Source organism: Zerene cesonia, chromosome 13 (assembly GCF_012273895.1).
Source record: "Zerene cesonia ecotype Mississippi chromosome 13, Zerene_cesonia_1.1, whole genome shotgun sequence".
NCBI classification, from domain to species: domain Eukaryota; kingdom Metazoa; phylum Arthropoda; class Insecta; order Lepidoptera; family Pieridae; genus Zerene; species Zerene cesonia.
The window spans coordinates 3,911,923-3,934,465 of NC_052114.1; the positions used below are offsets into that span (position 1 = coordinate 3,911,923).

Genomic DNA, 22,543 nt, shown 5'->3' on the forward strand with positions numbered 1-22,543 from the left:
ATAATGATAATTTATAATGTTATTATTTCAGTAATGATAAAGTCAATTACATGTTAATACTCACATTTTATTATCTTCTGCAAATCGTTTTAGAAATTATTTAATATTTCCAATTTTATCTGTTTCAAATATAGTCTCATAATATCGTTGTATCTTTCTAAATTGGAGGAATAAATTAAAGATAGTTTAACGTTCCATACTAAAGGGATATAAAGAAAACCTATATATTATATTTACTAAATACTTTCTCTTTATACTGTCATAAGAATCTGCTGTCTGTTTGTCTGTCTGTCTGTCACCAGCTGTATGTAATGAATCATGATACCTACACTGTTGAAAGTCACACAGACAATATATGTATTTAAAAAACATAAAGTTGTGTTCATATTTTATAATATTATTAGAGGAAAAATAATAAAAACGTCAATATAATTGAATTAAAAGCTGATTAAGTTCAAATTTGATTACTGGATCATTCGGTGCACAACAACGCTTCACTTCACTTTGATGGATAGCCATTCATGTGACAAATTTTATCGAACACTCGGTACTGCCTGTTTAGGTGAGCACACAAAATGTTAATAGTAATAATTAGAATAATATGCCATGTAGACAGTCGCTATTGGTATCACACGGACTTCGTCTAAACAAATATTATATCAATTATATCCCAAATTATGTCCCAAATCCAGCCGTTTATATTGTAAAATTAACCATAAAAAACACCCGTAGTGAAGTTATAGTATATGTTATATAATATTTGTGAAAATAAAAGATTTTTATAAATACAGAAACCATTTACAGTTTTATAATAAAATAAACATGATATCCATGGCATATATGTCGCAATACACTGTTTTGTAAACTCATTTAATAATCTAAACGGAAAAAAATAACAAAACAAATTGTCCACGATGTTTGTGTGTTTTCCACGGTTTCCTTTTTAATTTTACTTGTAGATGACTTAAAGGAAGTTCAAGATCTGCCATTAAAGAAAGCGTATTTTAATAAAATTTTATATGGTTAACAGGAATTGCCACTCCGTGACTCGACCGCTAATAAAATAGTCTAGCAAACGTTTAATGGATGCTCATGCGAGATACGTAAATATCTAAAGAGTAAATAAACGTTAAATATTTAATTAAAAACGATTATTCCGGTAGTTTTCCGTTTTATCGCCGTTTCATGGATATAGTAAATAAGTTTATCGAGTTTTGTGTACCGAAAGGGCTGGATGGCTTCCGAGCTTGACCACAACCGATACCTACCATCAAAATGTACTATAATTTTCGATTTTACCAGATAACACTTTTAATAATAATAGCTGCACATATTTTTGATAGTAAAATATTTTATTTTATAAATGATGAAAAAATACTCTTTTACGATTTTATAGCTCTAAACTAATATGATTGTTATTCATACCAGGCTGAAGAAACGAATTATATCGATAATGAAAAAAGATAATTGTATAGAGTAAGTTCGACTGCTTGCGACTCAAATCAACAACACCTTTTAAAAATATTGTTTTCCAAACAACAAAAAAATTATATATACTCCCGAATGACATTGATGGTAGTCACAAAGATACACACTTACTTATACGTATTTTATATCAAGAAAAACGCCCGATTTGCATCGGAACTCGGGGGTTAAAGGGCTACTAAATGCCGCGTCACAAAGTAAAGAATCTGGTAAGTTGATCCCAGAAAACGTTTTAATAAGATTAACTTCTTCGGATCCACTTGATAGATGATATAATTCGCATTAAATCTGTGCCCGTTTATCTGTGTAAGGAGGCGTGAGCGTAATTCGCTGAGCCTTAGAATTGCCGATCTCCTATTGGTATTCTCTCTGTTTTAGCTTAATAAGACGTATTGGTGGAGTCGAGCACCCATGAAGTTGGAGACAATTACATGTACATCATATGCTTATTGTTTATTTCATATTCCATTGAAATTCTAGAAGGTACTAGAACGTTTCTAGAATTTTTGGTCACTAGGCCATATGCATATTTTAATCGAACTGTACTTTTTTAATTTTTAGTTTTATGGCATTGAAATGCTTTATAAATGAGACATTTTGAAAGAATAGCAAATATTGGGGTTCCCCTTAGGCACATAAAACCGAAAGAGTAAGAAAATCGATTACTGTGGCGGGATCACGGGTGGCCAAGAAGTTAGGCGTTGCTACGGCTTGGCAAAAAACGCGGGTTCGAATCCCGCCTCGTGATCGAACTGTACTTTTTCATGTTTTTAATTAAGATATTACTGTTGGACAGTACTTTAGGTATCTTTCAAATGCAATTGCAACGGAATAAAAGTTTTCTTCCTATTTTTGTATATTAAATAAAAATGTAGTTGATCCGAAATGAAGACCTAAAATTATATTAAAGTGATTACAATAAAATAAAACGATAAACAATCTATATATCAATTGAGCCACACTTGCTATATTTAAGTGCATATCTACTTTTCTACAGTTAGAGGACAAGCATAAGTACCTATAAATACAGACAAGGTCTTTCATAATATTGCAAATAACAATGTCACTTGGAACCTCGCTGATTGTATAAAATAAACCGATCGGGGACCAGCTTTTCCTCACCTTTCCAAGTTAATTTCTATATTCCCATCATCAGTCCTTTCATTATCTCTTACCCCTTAAAAGCGGGCATTCGCCGACATCCTACAATCCACCAATTCTCGAACCAAGAGTTCAAATGCCCGTTCTAGAATAATAAAAAAAAAACGTCAAATACAAGTCAAATACCCCTTTTTTCATTTTTGACACAAATAACCCTCGCAGCAAATTTTGCATAATAAGTAAATCTAACACAGTGAGCGCAGATCTAATTGGATTTCATGTTTTGTCTGCTATTTGTGTTCAGTACAAAAATGGACCAAAAGTTCATACGACCAATCCGAATTGTTGCAAGTAACATCTGAATAAGGTTTATTTTAAGATTGAGCGCCTAACACGGATATTCTAAAAAAACATCTTAAATATTTACATCACATACTTATTTTTTTTTAACTGCAAATAATAATAGATGTACCTATATTATTCCTTTTCTCAATACTTTAATTAAGCTGTCTTTTGTATTTCATTAGATTCATTTGTTTATGTTTTATTTCAGATGTGTTATTATTTTTTTGTAATATTCACTTAATAATAATTAAATTATACATCGTTGTGATAGAATCAAATTGTTATATGCGTTTCATAAGCTATATAGTGGAATAAACGTCGGAATGCGTGTCGTAAGAAGCTTATTTGATTATAATCTAGTCAATTTTTAATTGGTATAAGAAACTGTAAACTTGACAGAGGTTCAAAGTTGAAAACAGTGAAGTTCCTTTTGTTTATATTATGCGGGGATTGTGAAGGTAAGTTTGAACATTGTGGTTTCCATGATCTTATATTAACGAACACAGAAGGTATTAATTAGTGATGCAAGGTGAATAACAGATTTCAAAGCACATCTGAGTGAGAGGCGTAAGCTGGTGTAAAAATGTTCTTTTGTTATTACTATTTAATATGTTTGAAGATTCTCGGCCCTATAATTGATTCCCCTGAATAATTTAAAATATCTGAATTATGCAACGGTTGGTATGGTCATAAATTGGATGGGTGATTTTATGGCCCGTTTCCTTTTCCTCACCCGTCCCAGTCCACTCCTCCTTTCCAGTCGTTAATCCATTCCTTTTCCCTTACCCCAAAAAAGCGGGCAGCGCATTCGCAGAGGCCCTACCTTTGTGAATGTTCATGGGCGGTGGTGCTCGCTTACCATCAGGCGAACCACCAGCTCAGTTGCCCGCTATGACATAAAAAAAAAATGTTTTTAATTATTTTGTTCCTCTTTGCCTTATAGTGTAAGGCGTGCGTATAAACGCACGGAACCATTAGTGTCACGATTGACTAAACTAATGCGAGTCACACTTGACCGATTTTCAGTATTTCAATGCGTGTAAAAACTATACATCACACACTTCTAAATCTTCATAAATAATAATGCACATACTCAGACATCCACAGAGTTGTCCAACACGTACACAAAAGTGAAATCAGCGGCAACAATTCTCGTATTTTCCCAGTTTGCCTCGCTCTGAAACAGTCCCATTTATTGGCTCGCGAATAATCCTACCACGTCAGCTTTCTGACCTCTCTAATCCTTCTCCCTAGACGAAAGCTCGTTGAAACATGTTTTCAGATTGTACACTTCTTTGAATCGACGAGGGTGCTTTGGAATTAATGTGACACTGCGATCGTGCTTATTACAATTCGATGTAAACTAACGCATGTTTATTATTTTTTTATTATAACCTTGTTTATGATCTGAATATTTAGCAGTTATATTCTCCTGCAATTGTTGTTTTGTATTTTTTCTCAAATGAGTAGTCTTCTTTCATAGTAATCATTTTAATTGATTTTCAAGTTAATTTTTAATCTTAATTGAAACTAAATCTCTGTCTCTACTATACCTACTATTATTATAAATGCGAAGGTAATTCTGTATGTTTCCTCTGTACGGATAAAGCACTGAACCGACCTGGAAGAAATTTGTTAGAAAGTTTGTTTGTGACCCGACAGAGGACGGAGGATAGTTTTGATGTCGGATACCCGACGGTGACGGGAAGAATGCGAGGTAGCTCCGACTGACTCCATAGTCAGTCAGTCAAAAAGGACCATTCCTTTTTCATTATGGGAGCGAAGCCGCGGTTGCTTAACTAGTTAATCATAATTCAGCTAAAAGGCTAGCAACAAGGTGCTATATTATAATTCACTTAGACGTAATGTATATGCTCTTTCTTATTTTCTTCGTTGTTATTGAAAACTATAAATTTACTTATGTACTTAATTGAAAGGCACCAAAATAATCTGCGAATGATATAAACTTCTAAAGCATATCCGAATCCAATTAAGCAAAATGTCCGTGTGCACTACGTAATGAGTTGTTCAAAACAAATGAACACACGATCGAAGCAATAGTTGCGATCAATAAGTCTTTTCATTAAATTAATAAAGCCACTTAACAAACTAGTTTGCCAGTCGGGACTTACAATATACCGTATACCCGATACCACTTCGTTGTCCCCGAGATACGTACGAAACTTAAGCGGCTTACATGCTCCTCTAAGTAATATTCGCAATATTACTTGTCGAGCCAATTTCTGTACTGAGTTATTTGAATAATTGATGCGTCTCTCCTGAGCCACGGCAAACGTTTGCTATCCGCAATCAAAGGTTTGACTCTGCCTTCAAAGCGTGGTTTGCTTGCATTTTGATGGGGCCGACTACGCCTTTGTTTAATTCGGTGTTCAATCATAAAGGTATAACACGTGGCTGTGTGAGCAGATAAACTATCGCGTATTGCTGAACAGCATCAAGTACAAATGCGGGTTCCTAATGTCATTCTTTATATTACACATTGTGCACCTGAACTATACATCTTTCTTATTTGTATTTTTTTTTTCAATATTTCGTATTCACATTAATAAATACTTTGACCAAGAAGTATAACTCGTACGTTCAATACATGCTTTAAGAAGTGTACGTTCACATTTGTTTATAACTAGCTGTGCCTCGCCGTTTTACCTACGTCAAACATGTAGCTATATAGCCTATAAGTCTTCCATAAATGGACTATTTTACAATTGAAGATTAGCTGGAACAAACAGACATTCAGACAAAGCGCTTCTTTTAATATTACGAACAAACACTTTATTAATTGGTTACAAATGATGGAGTATCAGAATACCACGTAAAAACGTCTAAAGTTTATCTTTAATTCACTAATTAACTTTAATTATTTATTGCTTGAAATATTCTTATTTGTCATACATTTATTTAACAACTTATCTGTGTATTTCTTATAATGTTCTTAAAATTCGTTAAATGCGCTACAAATTACTCTTCATTACGCAAATAAAACAAACACTTCTGTATAAAATATGACATATTCATCAAAATACATGCTGTATTTGCAAACCGAGGGACGAATTACCTACTACGTTTTTATTCATTCTTCTTTCAGAAAATAAATGCGAAAGGACTCTTTACATTGTAAGATGTCTAATTTCGGTTTACGACAACTTTTATTTTAACTTCGTGACGTTTTATTTTTATGTCGAAATTAAACTTTTTGTACCTCTTCTAATGAACGATTTAATAATATGGCATTGTTATAATTTACAAATTTATTGTGGCTTGTTGTTTCTCTCAAAACATTGTGGATTCGCGTATATAACTTTAATATCCCTAATATTTTATAAGAATGATTTTAGTTTAATGACATTTCAATAATTAGGCAAGCCTGAATATTGAGAAACTTTTTTAATGTTTGAATTAACATTAAGAAAAAGATGGAGGAATAATCATAAATTCTGTCCAAAATAACAATTTTTAGGAGCATCAGATCTAATTATCTAGTACGTCATTTACATAGTATATATTTATTTCACATGCAATGTATTACCGAAATTCAATCCACATATTAGCAATGCGTGTATGCAAGCATATTGTTAAATTGCCTTCAATCCCCCAACCAATATGCATCCGAGCCAACCATATTACTTTAGTAACTGACAATAGCGTAATCTGTTACAAACCACCGCAAGGCACATCCTGAGATACCTTATCTTCAAATTAGTGAATAGGATCCTATTGTAGATATTCTGCACTCTAATAACAAAGCACATGTTGCGGCGGTGACTGTGGCTTGTCATGGCTGGCTTGATCTAAACAAGGAGCAGAACAAAGACGTTTTCTTCGATTGCCGGTCGTGCTGTAAGTAGATCTGACTGAAGTCGCTTGAAAAATAATCGACATGATATGGATTAAGGTGTCAATGAACAATGGACACTATAACTGTATATTTTAATTTAATTAATCGTAGAGTAAAGCTGCTCGATGTGAGGTGGTTGAATTGGAAAATTAAGGAATATTTACAAACCGCTGTGAGGAACAGTTTATAATTGTCATGAAAATAGCTAAGATTCAAACAAAGCAAGAAGGAAAACATGAAAATGAAATATAGATAAAACTTTTATCGCCAGGAAAATCGACATAAGGACTTTTAAAACCTTCTGTTATTTTGGTATCTATACAATTTTATTTAAGTTTTATATATAACTAGCTGTTCGTCCCAGTTTCACCCGTAGTATATATATCACTCAGTGAAGTTGCAGTTTTCTAACTGTGAATAGTCCAATAGTTTTTGAGTTTATAAGCAAAAATACAAATTCTTCCTCTTCATAATTTTAGTGTAGATATCAATACGATACGAAAAGAAAATATACATGTATCCCGCCTCTTGATAAAATTTATTCTATTTTTTCAAAATTTATCATTATAAAAAGCATTTCAATGCTATAAAACTAAAAATTAAATAGATATATATCCTCAAAATCTACGTTCGAAATACAAACGGTTTAAATGAAGATTAAACCAAGTAACAAAGTTTGATATAAAGAGTAAATAGATGTTTCAAGCAGATTTGTGTTTTCATATCATCGTTACGTGTACCTTTGGGTGCAGCGCGATTATTCCGCAGTTTAGAACGTTGCCTGCAAACCAAGTTGTGGTCGTTAGTGCGAACATGCCCGGCTTAAGAATATCCAACGTTATGATAAATGGAGATATGCAAACTTTTCCGTTATATTTTATTAGTTTATTCTTGTACGAGCTACGTCGATATATCATCATTTGTTAAAAACAATGATAGCATTATACATTAGATATGTACAAATAATTATGTAGGTAAAAGGAAATATTCAGTCTTTTAACGTATACCTGTGTGTTTGTACTCAGAGTAGATTATATGACTACAGTATTATACAAAACTTTATAGACAACGAACAACAGACTCATTTGTCTTTAATTTTAATTTTTAGTTTGAAAGTTTTGCAAATTACTGTATAGTGCTACAATCTTGCAATCAGGGCTGAATTAAGTGCGTATAAAGGCTTCCGAATGTTTTGAGTGAAATTTGGCAGGCAATAGAAAAAAAAACACTGTGCAATTCTGACAATTTTACATACATACACGCTAAAATAATTCATATTGTCACCTATTCGCAGACTCAACACATACTGAAATCATAAAAATCGGTCTAGCCGTTTCGGAAAAGGTTTTTACAATCACTGAGACGCTGAGAATTAAACTATAATTTTATGAATTAACACACGAATATACGCCACTATACCGACTCAATAGAAATATAATATTCACGCCAATCAATTTTCTGTTAGAACGTAATTAGCTATCGGTTATTTGATAGCTAAATTTCGGCCGATACCTAGCAATTAACCTGAAACAGAAAACCAGGAAGAGATGAATTCCAATCAGTTTTGGTACATTTTTCATACGTATATTAAAGCCCTAGAAAATTAGAGAACGCTTCTTAAATAAATAGAGTTTTTTTCTTTGCTAGCTGTGTAGTTGTGATGTTATAATTATAGTTTTGTTAGGTTGTGATATTTAGGTTCTACATACAGGAACAGTGTGAGATTTTCTTACTTGCCTAGAATGTAATACACATAATAATCTAATTATGTATATCGCGGGTTTTTGTTTGATAATGGGTGAATTTGTAGTGACAAATAAGATATTTTCTCGTTGGCAGAGAATTGAAAATAATACAATAATGTTGTCTTGGTTTTATTATTCGCTAAAATGTGAATTATCTTCATTACAAATTGAAACCTACATCTCATCGCACATTGAGTTTATAAGATGTGCTCCTTTAATAATTCTGAAATGTTGATAGTGAGACATTATTTGTCTTTCATGGAAAGCAGTCGAAGTGATATTCCTCACCTTTATATACACTCACCCTTTTGACCTTATTAAACATGCCAAAAGTAATCCTTTATAAACTCAAAAAAAATGACAATACAAGAAGCAAATTGCCCTAAAATATTAGCACTACCTGCGCTAAAGCTTCTTTACATCAAACGGCATAACAAAATTCATACATTATGTATAAACGGCTTAATGGAGCTGGCATGAGGTCAAGCCGACTTGGTATTAAGAGCTTTCGGTAAGGCCAGACGACGAGGGGGAGGGACCAAAGTGAATATTATAATAGGATAATAATAGGTAGCATTCCTTATTTTACAGCTGCTAAATAAACAGTTACGGGTTGCCTTATAGCAAAGGCTTAATGTTCAAACCCGAAACTCACTAGTCAAAGCGAGCGCTGCCAGTTGGCAAAAACTATTATAAGCAGATGACTGAATACGAGAAATTGTTGGTTTGTACAAAGACATCGCAATTAATTACTCAGAAAATAAAGTACTGAAGTTAAACAATTTCGAGGTAAATTTGTTTGGGTTTTAAGTTGATTCGTTACTTCAATTATGGTGAATGATATTCAATTAATCGCCATAAAATTTAAAACGGATTGATGAAATAGCAGCATCACAATAATATCATTGTTTTCCCGTTGAGAACAAAATATAAAAATAAATGTCTAAATCTTACTTCAACTTTGTTCCAATTGAGTAAGATAAATCGCACTAGTAACAGTGGAATAAATCTGAGATTAATTAAAATACTTTAGCATCTGAATGAATGTAAGATCGCATTTGGGGCGAGGTGCATTAACATAAGTTACGAGAAGCGCGCAGGTAGAAGACATAGAATTAGAATAAACGCTACTAATTGCCTTTTAACAGGTCGTATTGTAGAGAATCCGTAGAGAATCCACAATTTCACCCTTTGGATAGGTAAACGGTTTATCCGTTAGTTATTTTTACAGAAACTTTTGCGGGGATCTTCGGGACCTTCCATAAAATGCGAACGAAAACAGTGACACGAAAATGTGTTCAGTGATGAATGGGTGTACCAAAATTTCCCTTTTTATTCCTCTTTCGTTTATACGAAATTCTAGGATAATGATTTTACAAACGTGTGTAATAAATGATATGAGAGCTGTGTTACAATAAACTAAACTTATATTTTAATTAGTAAGATTTGAGTTTTGCTTTTTTTTAACATTGTTCTACGTTAAATGCTTAAGTTAATGTGGGAGTCGAACACGCCGTGAGCCAGATCCCACCGGAGAATGTACCACAGAAGACCGACCTGAAATAGTAGCTAATGTGAGTCGTTCAGCTTAAGAACCGGAGGCCCTTATAATTTTCCTTAGCCTTCCCAGTCCTTTTCTTTATTCCCATCATCAATCCTTTCTTTATCCCACGGCAATCCATTTGCGGAGACGTAGGGCCTCTGCAAACAACCTTATGCCTCTGCAAAATTCACGGGCGGTGGTCGCGCTTACCTCCAGACGAACCGCCAGCTCCTTGCCGAATATGACATACATAACGTAACATTAAATTAACGCCTTCATTTATAAAAACGCAACAACCCATTTCCGAATTCGATACCACTCTGAAGGAGCTTCATTAATAATTTTCTTTGATAACTGTACGCTATGCTAAATCCCTTAAGTTTTTCAAAGTACACACGAGACAACTTATAACAATGTCGTCAATTCACAATACATTTAGGAGTCACAAAGCAAATAAGGTCCCCGTTCTCTGTGAAATAGGGCCGCACGAGGTCCCGGGCCTAAGTAAACCTGCTTGGTACTCACAACCGCTACAAAGTCAAGAAGAAACCACAGACGGACCTTTGGACAATAATGCCTTGGGCAAATACTCATATTTAATTCGGCTTCTTTAGACTTGCTTGCTAACAAATAGAACGATGAATATCATATCACGTGGCCTGTTTGAAAATAATTTTGACCTCGTGCAAAGCTAAATTGGCAACTTACCGGGTCTTTTGTCTAGGCATTTACTCGACTAAACATTATATGGCTAGTATTAGCATCATAACAAATTAAAATGATTCGCGTTGAATGTTTGAAGACAGTTTAAATATAATTTTGTAAATAACGTAAATGCAATATTGTTTGTAAAGCTTATTTATTAAATTTATGAAGTCTTTTTATTGTTTTTATAAGTGCCAATCTTAATAAGAATAGAATTATGTCACATAATTTTAATAAGTTTTAAACATATTGTATAAAAATTAATTGAGGCTCAAATTGTTATAATGCATAAAAGCACATTAAAAAAATATAGTTACAAATACCTTAATGAAAATAATATAAAAATAAATAAAAAATATATCTATTACATAATAAAAATAACCGTAAATTCGAATCAAACTATTCATTTTATTATTAACGATTTTCAATGTTTTGTATACATTTGTCATTGAACTCTAGCAAAAGTTTGCTGACAGGATCACACCTTTCACCCGTCACATGCAAATTTATAACCACTTCACTTCAACATTTGACGAAGGTTTCGAGCCTAGACACTGAATAGTTAATGTGTTATACAAACAAACATATAATATGTAAGTTAGTTCCGAAAACAACAATCCAAATGAGCGATAAGTTTCGATTTGTTAGTTTCGATTCTACCAATTGAAATTACTTATTTTAGTCAACTATAGACATTCTTTGAATTTTATTCGTAGTGATAGAAATTGACAGGTCTGTCTGCATAATATAAATATTGCGTTGATTAAATTGTTATACGAGGTGGTATTCACCTGAAGTTTTGCTTCTGTAATAAAAATATTTCGAGTATAATACGGGGAATCTGATAGTTATATTATGTCTATGTACTTTTGTCTAGCAGATATGTCAGTATCCTTTTCATTGTGTGGCAGAATAAGAAACCTTATAGAAAAATAAATACGAAAGAGACACAGACAGGGACCTAAAATCTATAATAGAATACTTTTTGAAAAACACAAAATAATTATAATTAATGTATTCCTTTGATAGAACACGCCTCTATAATACGGTCGCAAAATTTTTGATGTCAAATATTTGTTATGAAAGCGTTAAACTAATTTTCTTTTCGGGTCTCATTACTGACATCTCACGTGTACTCATCATAATATATTATTCTCTAAGTCAGACTCAAAATATGCGTGTTTTATCCCTTGGTCAGTTACGGACACCCAAGTAGATATTTAATAATTTATTTTAGGTGTAATTAGACCTGTTTTAAATTTAATTCGAAGACCTTCATGACTAGTAGGAATGTAAGATTAGGTAAAAATATATATGTTATTTAAAATATAAATTTGTATCGAATTGGAGGCTCCATTTACTCGTAATTACGTTCTAAATAATAAACTGGAACTTGTCACAATAAACTCGACAGTTATAATTGTTAGGATCAAATAGCAGAAGGTTGATGTTCTATTGGAATATTGTATAATTTGTGTTCATTAATTTTATTGTAAGTGATCTGGAAAATTAGTTCAATTTCGAAACATAATTTATAGAAAAATATTTTCTCAGCAATTACTAGTCTATCTGTTTTGGTTTACGTCTGGTAATATGATTATTATATGATTGCTAGCTTGTGCCCATGGCTTCGCTCACGTTCATCCAGAGTAGTTTAATAGATGTTATTGTACAAATAAATCTTGAATCACTCTATCTATTAAACAAACCCTAATCAAAATCCGTTGTGTTGTTTTAAAGATAAGACGTGACTTTGTTTTATACCATGTAGTGATTTGTAGATGATATATTTAAAAAAGTTGAAAGAGCTCCCGTAAACAGTTTAAAGATATAAAGCACTACCTTACTGCCTTAATGATTTTTTCTGCTTTATTTTCCATGCTTGACTTTATTTTAAGTATCGCCCCTTGTTTTCCCTTTAAACCAGGAACGGCACTTGGCATCACGCAACGTTGAATACGTCACGGGCTACAGATATTTATTAAAACGGAGTCGTGACACCTGCTCTGTACGAACCTATGGATGAAGCAAATCTTCGTGCATCGGACTATAACAGCACCGTAATGCATTGTTAATCACTTTGATAAGGGTAACTACACACCACACGACTGAATGACGCTGATTAGTATTTATTTATGTTCGATCTGTGATTATATATGTCCATTTCTTTGGTATGCCCTCAAGTTGGGGTTCGAGACCTGGCGAGTGAGCAGGAAAGAAATTGACTTTTCAATTTAACTGCGCATGTTTAACACCACAACTACTCAAAACGGTGAAAAACATCTTGAGGAAACCGGCATGTCCGAGAATCTAAAGTTCTATGACATGTGACATCTGCTAACCCGTGTTTGGCCAGCGTGATGGGATATGGCCTGAACCCTCATAGGAGGCCTGCGTCCCAGCAGTGGGAACATATATGGAACATGTATGAACATACATGATGAGGACGATGATGCCCTGCAGCCCAAACTGCTTGACAGATATTGACATATGTGGTGGACACGATGGTTTTAGATATAGAATGTATCAATTATCCAAATGGCACCCGCAATTATATTTGATAATAAGTTTCAGAAAAAAATACAGCTGAAAAGTTGGTTCAAACAAAAGTGCCGGTTTTTAAAACTCATCTCGAAAAAGACGAAGATACGACACCTAAAATAAAAGCGGTTAGTCGTGTGCTCAGTGTGGTACAACCCTACTTAATTATTATTGTAGCGCATGTTTCATTGGATGTAAGATTTAATAGAAAAAGTGCATTCTAACTACTGACTTTATATGGGGCGCTCAACTATCCGTAAATGCCACGGGCAGCCATCGTGACGGCGTAGAGCGTGATCGAAGCGACTTTTTTCACCACATATTTTCCATAATACACCTTTTTGAAGTACAATGTAGAATTTACTCGCACGTTGATGTTTAATGTTTTGTTTTCTTCGTCCGTTATTTTGAATATTTTTGCTGTTACATCACCGGTCGTTGCTTTTTTATTCCGGTATTTGTAACCAGTCTTAGATCCGAATGAGTCATTATAAGCTCCATTTCTACTCTTGTTATAAGACGGAATGAAGTTAAGAGCATTTGTAATCAAATACGCAATTTTATTGTTTGCTTACTATAATATATTTTTACATTTAGGTACTCAACCAAATGTCTATTATTAAAAGCTAATAAGCTTAAACTAAATATTTTCATACATGATAACAACGGAGAAAGTCTGTATCATGTTCTTCATCCATTATAAAATAACGTGATATAATACTTATTCGCGTTTCATTGCTTTTAAGCACAGCCTACTTCCCACAGCCCAATGTTAAGGTCATCTTACGTAACTTTGTAGACGGCTTGGCGGCGCGAGCGCTGGGTCATTGACCGGGGCCCAAACGGGCGCGACAATTTGAATTTGGAATTCGCGTATCGCCTACTTACCTTACGCACACATGCAATACTTAATATTAACTAGTTACTACCACACATTCAAAGGCTCTTTTGCTATTGAAGTAGTTCTTTAATATTGGTCTGTAAATTAGGCGTTTGATATGAGGGTTATAAAATGTTTAGGTACGTTTTACTAAAAGATTTTGCAGTATTTTCTGTAGAATATAAGTAGGTAAATTAAATTCGACAATAAGATATTGCTTTACTTTTGGAGATTTTTGTTTTTATTTGAGAGATATAAAATATAATAGATGGGTAGATAAGACCTACTTTTGATGTTTTCAACCTTCTCCTAAAAAAGAGGAGGTTATCAATTCGACTCTTATTTTATTGGGTTTGTTCGCTCAAACTTACTGGGAGAACCTATTACATGATTCTTTTTTCAATTAACAAAAAGAAACAAACAATATCCGAAGCATCAAATATGACTCATCGTATGTGTTCTTAGATTTTGACGGATTACTAGTATCTATCGCTTCTATCTTATTAAATTTCACATCTTAGTTTAATGTAACGTATTCAGTAATTACCATGCATCAGAATTAATTAGTGGTATCGAAAGGGACGTTATGTGACACCTGACTGCCTTGTCAAATTGTTTGAGAGAACTATGTTATAATATGTAGCTATATAAGTGTTTATATATACTTATCCTTATAAAAAATACATATAAATTACCTACATATACCATAGTGAAGGAACATCTTTAGACAAGCGGCATTAATCTGTAAATATTTATTTCATTAAATAGTACTTACATCAGTAATAAATATGACAATCCTGGGTTAAGAGATTAAATTTACATACTGAGTAAAATTTTATTAGGTTTAATTTTTAAGGTAGGTAAAATTAAAGGTAGGTTTAATTAAAAGTAAATTCAGGTCAAATAAAAGATATGTTTTAAAAATAAGTTACATGTTTATTTTGGTATTTATCTTTTTATTATATTTGTGGAAGCTTTCTCATTTTAAATTACTTATTAGAAATAACATTATTTTATTAGCTTTCGACTTAAGAACTAACATCTTAATTATCGCCCAGTAATTAACCAGTAACCAGCTTATTTAACTAAGTCTAAATTATTACAATTATTGAAAACCCAATTTCTACCAACGTTTAAATGACATGAATTCATGATAAATATATTGACAAAGTATAAAATTAAGTTAAAAATCCTGTAAACGTTTGAAATGTTTCAATCCTAATCCAATGTTGTGGGCATGCAACTTCTTTAATTGAATAGATAGGAATATATTTTCCAGGAATATTTATTATAGTATAGTAAGATTCCTGGGAAGTATAATAAGGTGCTAAGCGAAACCTTACTTTGCTAAGGCCGGTCTAGAAAGACAATAGTATGCAAAAACCTCATATAAATTTAGTTTAATAAATGGAAATTTTTTATTTATTATTTAGATGTATCATTTAATTTTAAGTATGACAATAATGGTAATGCTGGTAATAACTAAGTGCAATAGTCTTCTCCTTTGCTGGATTCCATTTAAATATATTAAATATAAGTACAGTAAAAATATTATTTTTACGTTCGACTTTCACATAATTATAATCCCGGATATAAGACTCATTTAATACTTTTTCGTTTGTGTTTTGGATAAATATAAATAAGTAGATTTCTTACCCTTTCAATAAGATACGAGCAACTCTTAACAATCCGCCATGGCATATTAAAAATGATCATTCACCTTGGTAAGCGATTTATTTTTTACAAAATAAAGGTATTTATTGGATCAGATAAACATTTCTTCTCATTAGAGTCGCTTTTATCAGATTACTGTCAGTCGAATTCAAACAAAAATCGCTTTGTTTGATGGATATTTTGTTTACCTATAGCCGGCTAACAAGATGAGCTTTGAGGAGCTAAGTCCTTAGCAACAGACCTATGTCTTCTGATGTATATTATTATAGTTACGACTTAACTATTTATTGAGCAAACATATATTTGTTACGTGTAATCCACCAGGTTTGTTATGATTTAAGTTAAGAAATAGATATAAAAGAAATTTACCAATTCGAATTGATATCTAATAATTTAATTATGTTATATTGTTAGTAAATTACATTAATAAACTTTATTTGATTTTAAACCATAGCATCTCGCAAAATAAGTTGTGTAGTATTCAAATCTTTTAAGAGACAGGTTCAGTCAGGTTAAATATTTCAGTAAAATATTATTCTTCTATCCATCTGAATGGAGAATAAATAAGTTTTTCACCAAACATTTTTTTTTATAATTCCAAAGCTTTTCAATTACCTAATTATAGTATAAAACATACAATTTTTGCACTAAATATTTGCGTTTGAAGCACAAAAAGTGTACATATGATTTATTAATGATATGTAGACTTTTTGTACAGCAAACACTTAAAAGGTTAATTTGATAAAAGTTAAACTCAAAGTAATTCGATGGGCATAAATAAAGTTATATCAGGAAAGTTGCAAGTGTTATTGGCAGTACATAATGCATGTTGCAAAGAGTATCGTAGTTCGTAGAGCGCGGTAGAGCGGTGAGCGGTGAGCGGTCGCACTCGGAGGCTGAGCGAGCGCGGCGCAAGCGCCCAGGTGAGACAGGTAGACCCGCCCCTACGCCCTCCGCGCGCCGCGCTCACCTGCCGCTCCGTTCAGTCCATCGCAACACGCCGAACTGGCGACTTGTGCTCCGTGCACGCCGCCACTTTCACACTCTCGCGAGCCCTGCGCGTCGTATTTCGCTTCACGCGACCGTTCAACTTCCCGCTCCCTACTACGCTCCGACCCTTCCCGTTCCTCGACCGCTTGCCGCGTAACTTTTGCCGAGTTCCCGCGCTCAGGCGATTGTTTGGTGCCGGTAGACGGTATCGTGGTCGGCGGCGCACGTGGCCGTCGAAAGTTCGGTGGTCGGCCGTGGATGCGGTCGTGAGAGACGCGGGTGAGGCCTCCCGGAGGCCGTCGGCACGCTGTTCCCGCAGCAGCTTGGGTGCGTGTCCTACGCAACGCCGTGTGCTTGTTGTCCGCCGCTGATATTGCAGCACCCACATCCACTCCCGCTCCCCTTGCCCATCCCGTTACCCTTCGCTTTCCCGATCCAGTCCTTAGACCCTCAAGTCGCTAAACACCAGCGTTTGCTGCTCTCTAACATGGTAAGTCCGCTCAAAAGTTCCCGCCTAACATAAAAGCTGACTTTAAGTTTTGTCGACGACGCCGGAATGTTTGCAAACTAACAGCAGATATATATTTCAAATGAAATACATTCGTGTGAACTTTTGAAAGTGTTTGTTGTCGTGTGTAAACTTAAAATGAAAGAATTACTTATTCCGGTCAACTTGTAAAGCTCTTTTGAATCAACGCTTCTTCATTTTCCAAAAATAATACGAAAACAAAACTTTATTTCATTTATGACGGTAAAAAAAAGGAAATCGAAAAACACGTATAGTTAAAATTCAATAAATCGAAAATAAATTATCGATAAAACTTTTGATTCATTACTCTCATGTGGATTTTGAATTAATTTTGTACGCAAAGTTTTAATTACCCACTTGAATTCTGTTTGCCGAACACGATAACCGCCAACTCTCACTTACAAAAGACTTTTAAAAGGATGCTAATAATATAATTATATACAATAAACACAACTTTAATCTAAGCTATGAGAATACTAATGACGACATACCTAAATTCATTTAAAAACATTGTGTTAAAATTATAGTATCTATTTTAATACACGTTAGTACTTTTAGTCAAACGGTGTGTAAATGAATGTGTAAAGAATTTTATGTTACTGATATTAAAGAATATTATATGTAATTGAATACAAATAAAAACAAATTGTTATTATAATGCAAATATGATTGCTATCTTGTATGAACAGAGGTGCTCCTTAGCCATGAAAGTAAACGTTGATGATAGAAGTTAAACTTGAAATGGAAGTCGTATCCAACTTTTCTCATTAAGGCTTCCGTCAAAGGTAGTGTGTTTATGTTATTTTCATATCAATTTTTCTGCAAACAAAATTTATAATTTGTTAAAAGTGATCGCCGTGCAGATATTTGTTGCTAAAGTAACATTTCTTCAAATTAAGTTCGGAATACATACGAATAGCATATTATATTATATTTGCATACTTGTTTATAAATTTCACGTCACGTTCATTGAAAATATTCGATGTCGCGACGATATAACGGTATTCAGGGTTCTCTCGAACTATTGAGTATCATAAGTTTGCATTGAATCAATAGGAATAATAAAATTAATCGAAAATAAAATACTTACATTCAAAAATTTATTCATTTATTTGTGATTATCATAATAAGAGGAGTTCTGATTCAACTTATTCGCTTCACTATTAAAAAAGCCTTAGTACATAAAAACACTAACTCATCTAACAAAACTAACTAAACTAAGTTACTAGACTTTATAAATACGATATACGTGTATAAACTTACGTATTTAAATACTCGAGAGACATCACACAGCTAATATGTAAATAAAGTTGCATTATTCAAAGGTCGTTAGTCTTACCGCACACGAAAAAGAATGACTAAATATCATTCATTCGTCTAAATGAAATCGTAAATCATTCGCATATATCTAACACAACATCACAGCACATTTCCTAGCCGTAATCAGAACTGGCGGAAACACAAACCAATAAACATACCAGCAGAATCCTGTCTCTGCTCTCGTGAGTCGCTCTACATACGAGATACCTAACCGTAAACAATTGTCATAGAAATTGTGGGAAAGGCTGCCGTATCATGAACACGTGTTACTTACAAATTGGACTATATTTTTCGTTATATAACTGATTTTTGATATCGTTCTAAATAGTTAAGGACATGGAACTGTGCTAATGGTGAGTACCTAAATAATAAGCTTCAAAAAGCAAAATTAAATATTGTGTAGTCGCCAAATATTATGCTAATAAACGCCGCCCGGAAAGTGCATCCGTTGCTAAATCGTGCGCTTTTTTTAAGTAACTTTTTGCTGTACAGAAAACATAAAGTGCATAGCGTGGTTAGGCACGTCATTAGATCAGTTTCACCGCAATTTCGCTTGAAAACCACGACTCGGCGCGACCGCGCGAAACGGTATTCACAACACAAGTATGCATTTAATTGCATTCAGACGTCTAACGAGTGTATTAATTCCATTTTAACAATCAATTAATGATACAAAAACTGTTTCATTCGTTCGGAACGTTGTGTGACAGATTGCTAATCAAATTTCACTCGATCCTTCGATGTGTTTTGTGCACGATATGAGAGAAATTGTAATCGAATTGCTATTTGAATAAAGATCGCGTTCGTAAGTTAGTTACGAGAGCGCGTTACCCATAAAAGGAAACCTCCTTTTAATTGATAATGAGTTTTATTCACAATTTCGTTTGTTGAAAATAAATGCGTTTAAGCCTTTCGTTATTTATAAATAGGTGTATATGGTACCTAACTTTTTTTTGCAATTTACGAAAATTTTTATTTGAGATTTATCACTATATTCTAAATTAACTAGATAGCTAGACATAATACAGTACAAACCAGCATTCCTTAACACTTATTTAATATTTAGTGAACTCAGTGAGGCCACTCTATCTAACGTCATAGCCAAAGACGTAATGAAGATTGTTTTATTCTGCCGATCGAAGATAAAAGCGATAGCGAATTAAATGTAAATACTGTTACCTGCCATGCTTTTTAAAGAAATAAACGTGTTTTATCTTATTTAATGTGATAAAAAAAGTTTACACAAATACTGTTAAGAAAGTACCATTCAACATTTGTTTATAATATTACCAGCAGCAGATACAAGATAATTATCACCGACGAAATGTGAGATTTCAAATCATTTGAGCAATAACATTTTGTACAAAAGTCAGCAATTTCTGAACTGGACTGTAATTAAGTTTCATTGTTATGGCATTATGCAGGTAATACCTGCATAATGAAAATATACTACCTTATTTTGAGTGGAAATCTTGCATCGATATCCACGGACCCTGGGGAAAGAGCCGTGAGTTATTTTTCCTTGAGTTCCGGCGGGCCAGTTTAGTAGCGGAGAGACCAAAAATATACTACCTAACATAAATTGTATACGCCTTCGCTTATGTATTAAATCTAGAATGAATAATATAGGGTCATCGTGCTGGCTTACAACCGGAACGAGAAATAACGTGTGTCGTGTAAAAAACTAGCCTCCAACTATTGAATATCTAATATCTTGTTCATTGTTGTCTTTATTCGCTTTTTTTATCAAACTGCCTTTTATATACCTAATGATTTTATATTGTACCATGTATGTAGGTATCGTAATATTATGCACACATGCTTATGCGTATAACTGTGAAGTATTGTAAATGATTTTCATCTAAATTGTACAAAGCAACTGTAACCTTACCCGGCGTTGTGTTTCAATGTTAAATGTAAGTACTTTAAATACAATTGTTATAGATTTTCTTTTTAAATTATCAATGAAAAATATAGAATAAATGAGGTTCATTTGTTTAAAATGTATCTAACTTTTATATCTCACCTTCCAATAAATGTTTCGATCGATAGAGCGTAATTTCGATAAAAAAATAAACATAATCTTGAATAATATTGATTTATCACGGACAAATATGAAAGTGCTTAACAACAAAGTTGAATAATTTATATACGCAAATATTTCACACATAACATTCTATCGACATCGGCGATAAGACAACAAAACTGTAACCCAAGGCATTAGAGATCATAATGCATTCATATCTCGCGGTACCTTTATAAAAATTGTTCTCATTTTTCACCGCAACACTTAAATACGGTTCTAGTCGGGTAACAAATTTTTCTTTCTAATTACTCGGTGTCAAGGCGATTGTGCAGGAAATGCTCTGGCGCCGGACAAAGGCGTCCCCGACGTTCATTAATAAGATCACTCTAACTGCAATTCTTGAATAAAAGCCGGTGCTTCGTTAAAAACATTAATATCGGGCGATATATTCAGCGTTTAAGCGATGGTTTTTTTCATACTTTTTACGCTTTAAAGGCTAATTCTCCTGATCAAATATGCGAGCGTCTGAATGCCTCGTATAATTGAAAACGTGTTATAGTTTGAAATGTCATATAGAAATTCATAACCACTATTTTCCTTTATAATTAAAACATCTTGAAAGACCTGAAGGTAATAAACTAATCCAATCTCATTATATTTGACTGTATAATGTCTTATAATGTTGTTAGTAAATCTCGATAACGTAGAACATTTAATTTTAATATGGCATTGCACATATTTCAGCTAAGAACGTTAGATATTCCATTATGAATAAAATCCGTGCTTTATGAAAAAAGGTTCTTTGTTATTGGTCAATAAAAATTGTCATTCATCCATCGCTATCAATACCTATAACATTTTATATAAAGGCTATTTTACTAAAGCGTGAAATATACTTTCAAAAATAATACTTTCTAACAGTAACTACTACGCCTATATTATAATACTTAACGCTCATCCCAGCCCCTATTAACCCAGATTAGAAACAAAATAAAATATAACCTATGACATTCATAGATAACGGGACTTTTCATTGGGTAAAGATTTTTCAAATTGGTTCAGTAGATCACGAGACAACGTATCAAACTCGCAAATTCACAAACTTTATTTTAGTTCTTCGCCCTGCCTTCGCCCGTGGTACATATATAGCCCGTGTCACTCAGTGAAGTTGCAATTTGCCAATGGTGATGAATTGTTCATATTGGTTTAGCAGTTTTTGCGCGAAAACCTTTCGAACATAAAAAAGAGTTTCCTCTTCATAATATTAGTGTAGGTAATACTAGCATAGATTGATTAAACATTTAACATTTAACAAATTCTCGTCTAATTATAACTACATATATTATTATACAATATACTCATTAAAGGATAAAGTATGATAATTTCCTACTAATATTAAAGGGAATATTTATAATTTTTACCAGAATCCACTATTCTCGAAGATCGCGAATAGAACAAGAGATACAAAGTAACGAATGAACGCATCGCAGTCGAAATATTTGTGGCGTACGAGCGGAAATAATCGGAACATCTATCGCGCTATGGTTGAGCACTTATAAGTTTTACCAAGTACCGTCTTGGTACGATTGCTTTGATACTAGACCTGATACCAAAGTTACGTACAATCGACCTTTAGCAATAATAGTTATTCCGAGTGATTCAATAAAATATATTTATCATGAATGTCTTGGTACATGCAGCTTTAGCGTTATTGAAATTTAATTAACTATGTATGAAACAAAAGAATGATTTAAAATTAATTTTACAATAGGTATCTAAAATCTGCTCAAACAGTAATTGGTA

The 22,543-nt window shown here is 33.2% G+C and overlaps 1 protein-coding gene across 3 annotated transcripts in view; it reads left to right on the forward strand.

Moving 5' to 3' along the window:
* Positions 1–22,543, forward strand: part of LOC119831056 (polypyrimidine tract-binding protein 1) — a 313,383-nt gene that overhangs the window by 177,245 nt on the left and 113,595 nt on the right. The window contains exon 1 of one of the 3 annotated variants that reach the window (XM_038354287.1): positions 16,826–17,355. The exons of the other annotated variants lie outside the window; for them this stretch is intronic. Within the exon in view, the coding sequence (XP_038210215.1) occupies positions 17,353–17,355 (3 nt within the window). The 5' untranslated portion in view covers positions 16,826–17,352. Of the gene's footprint in view, positions 1–16,825; positions 17,356–22,543 lie in introns of those variants that run through there. 3 annotated transcript variants of the gene reach the window in all.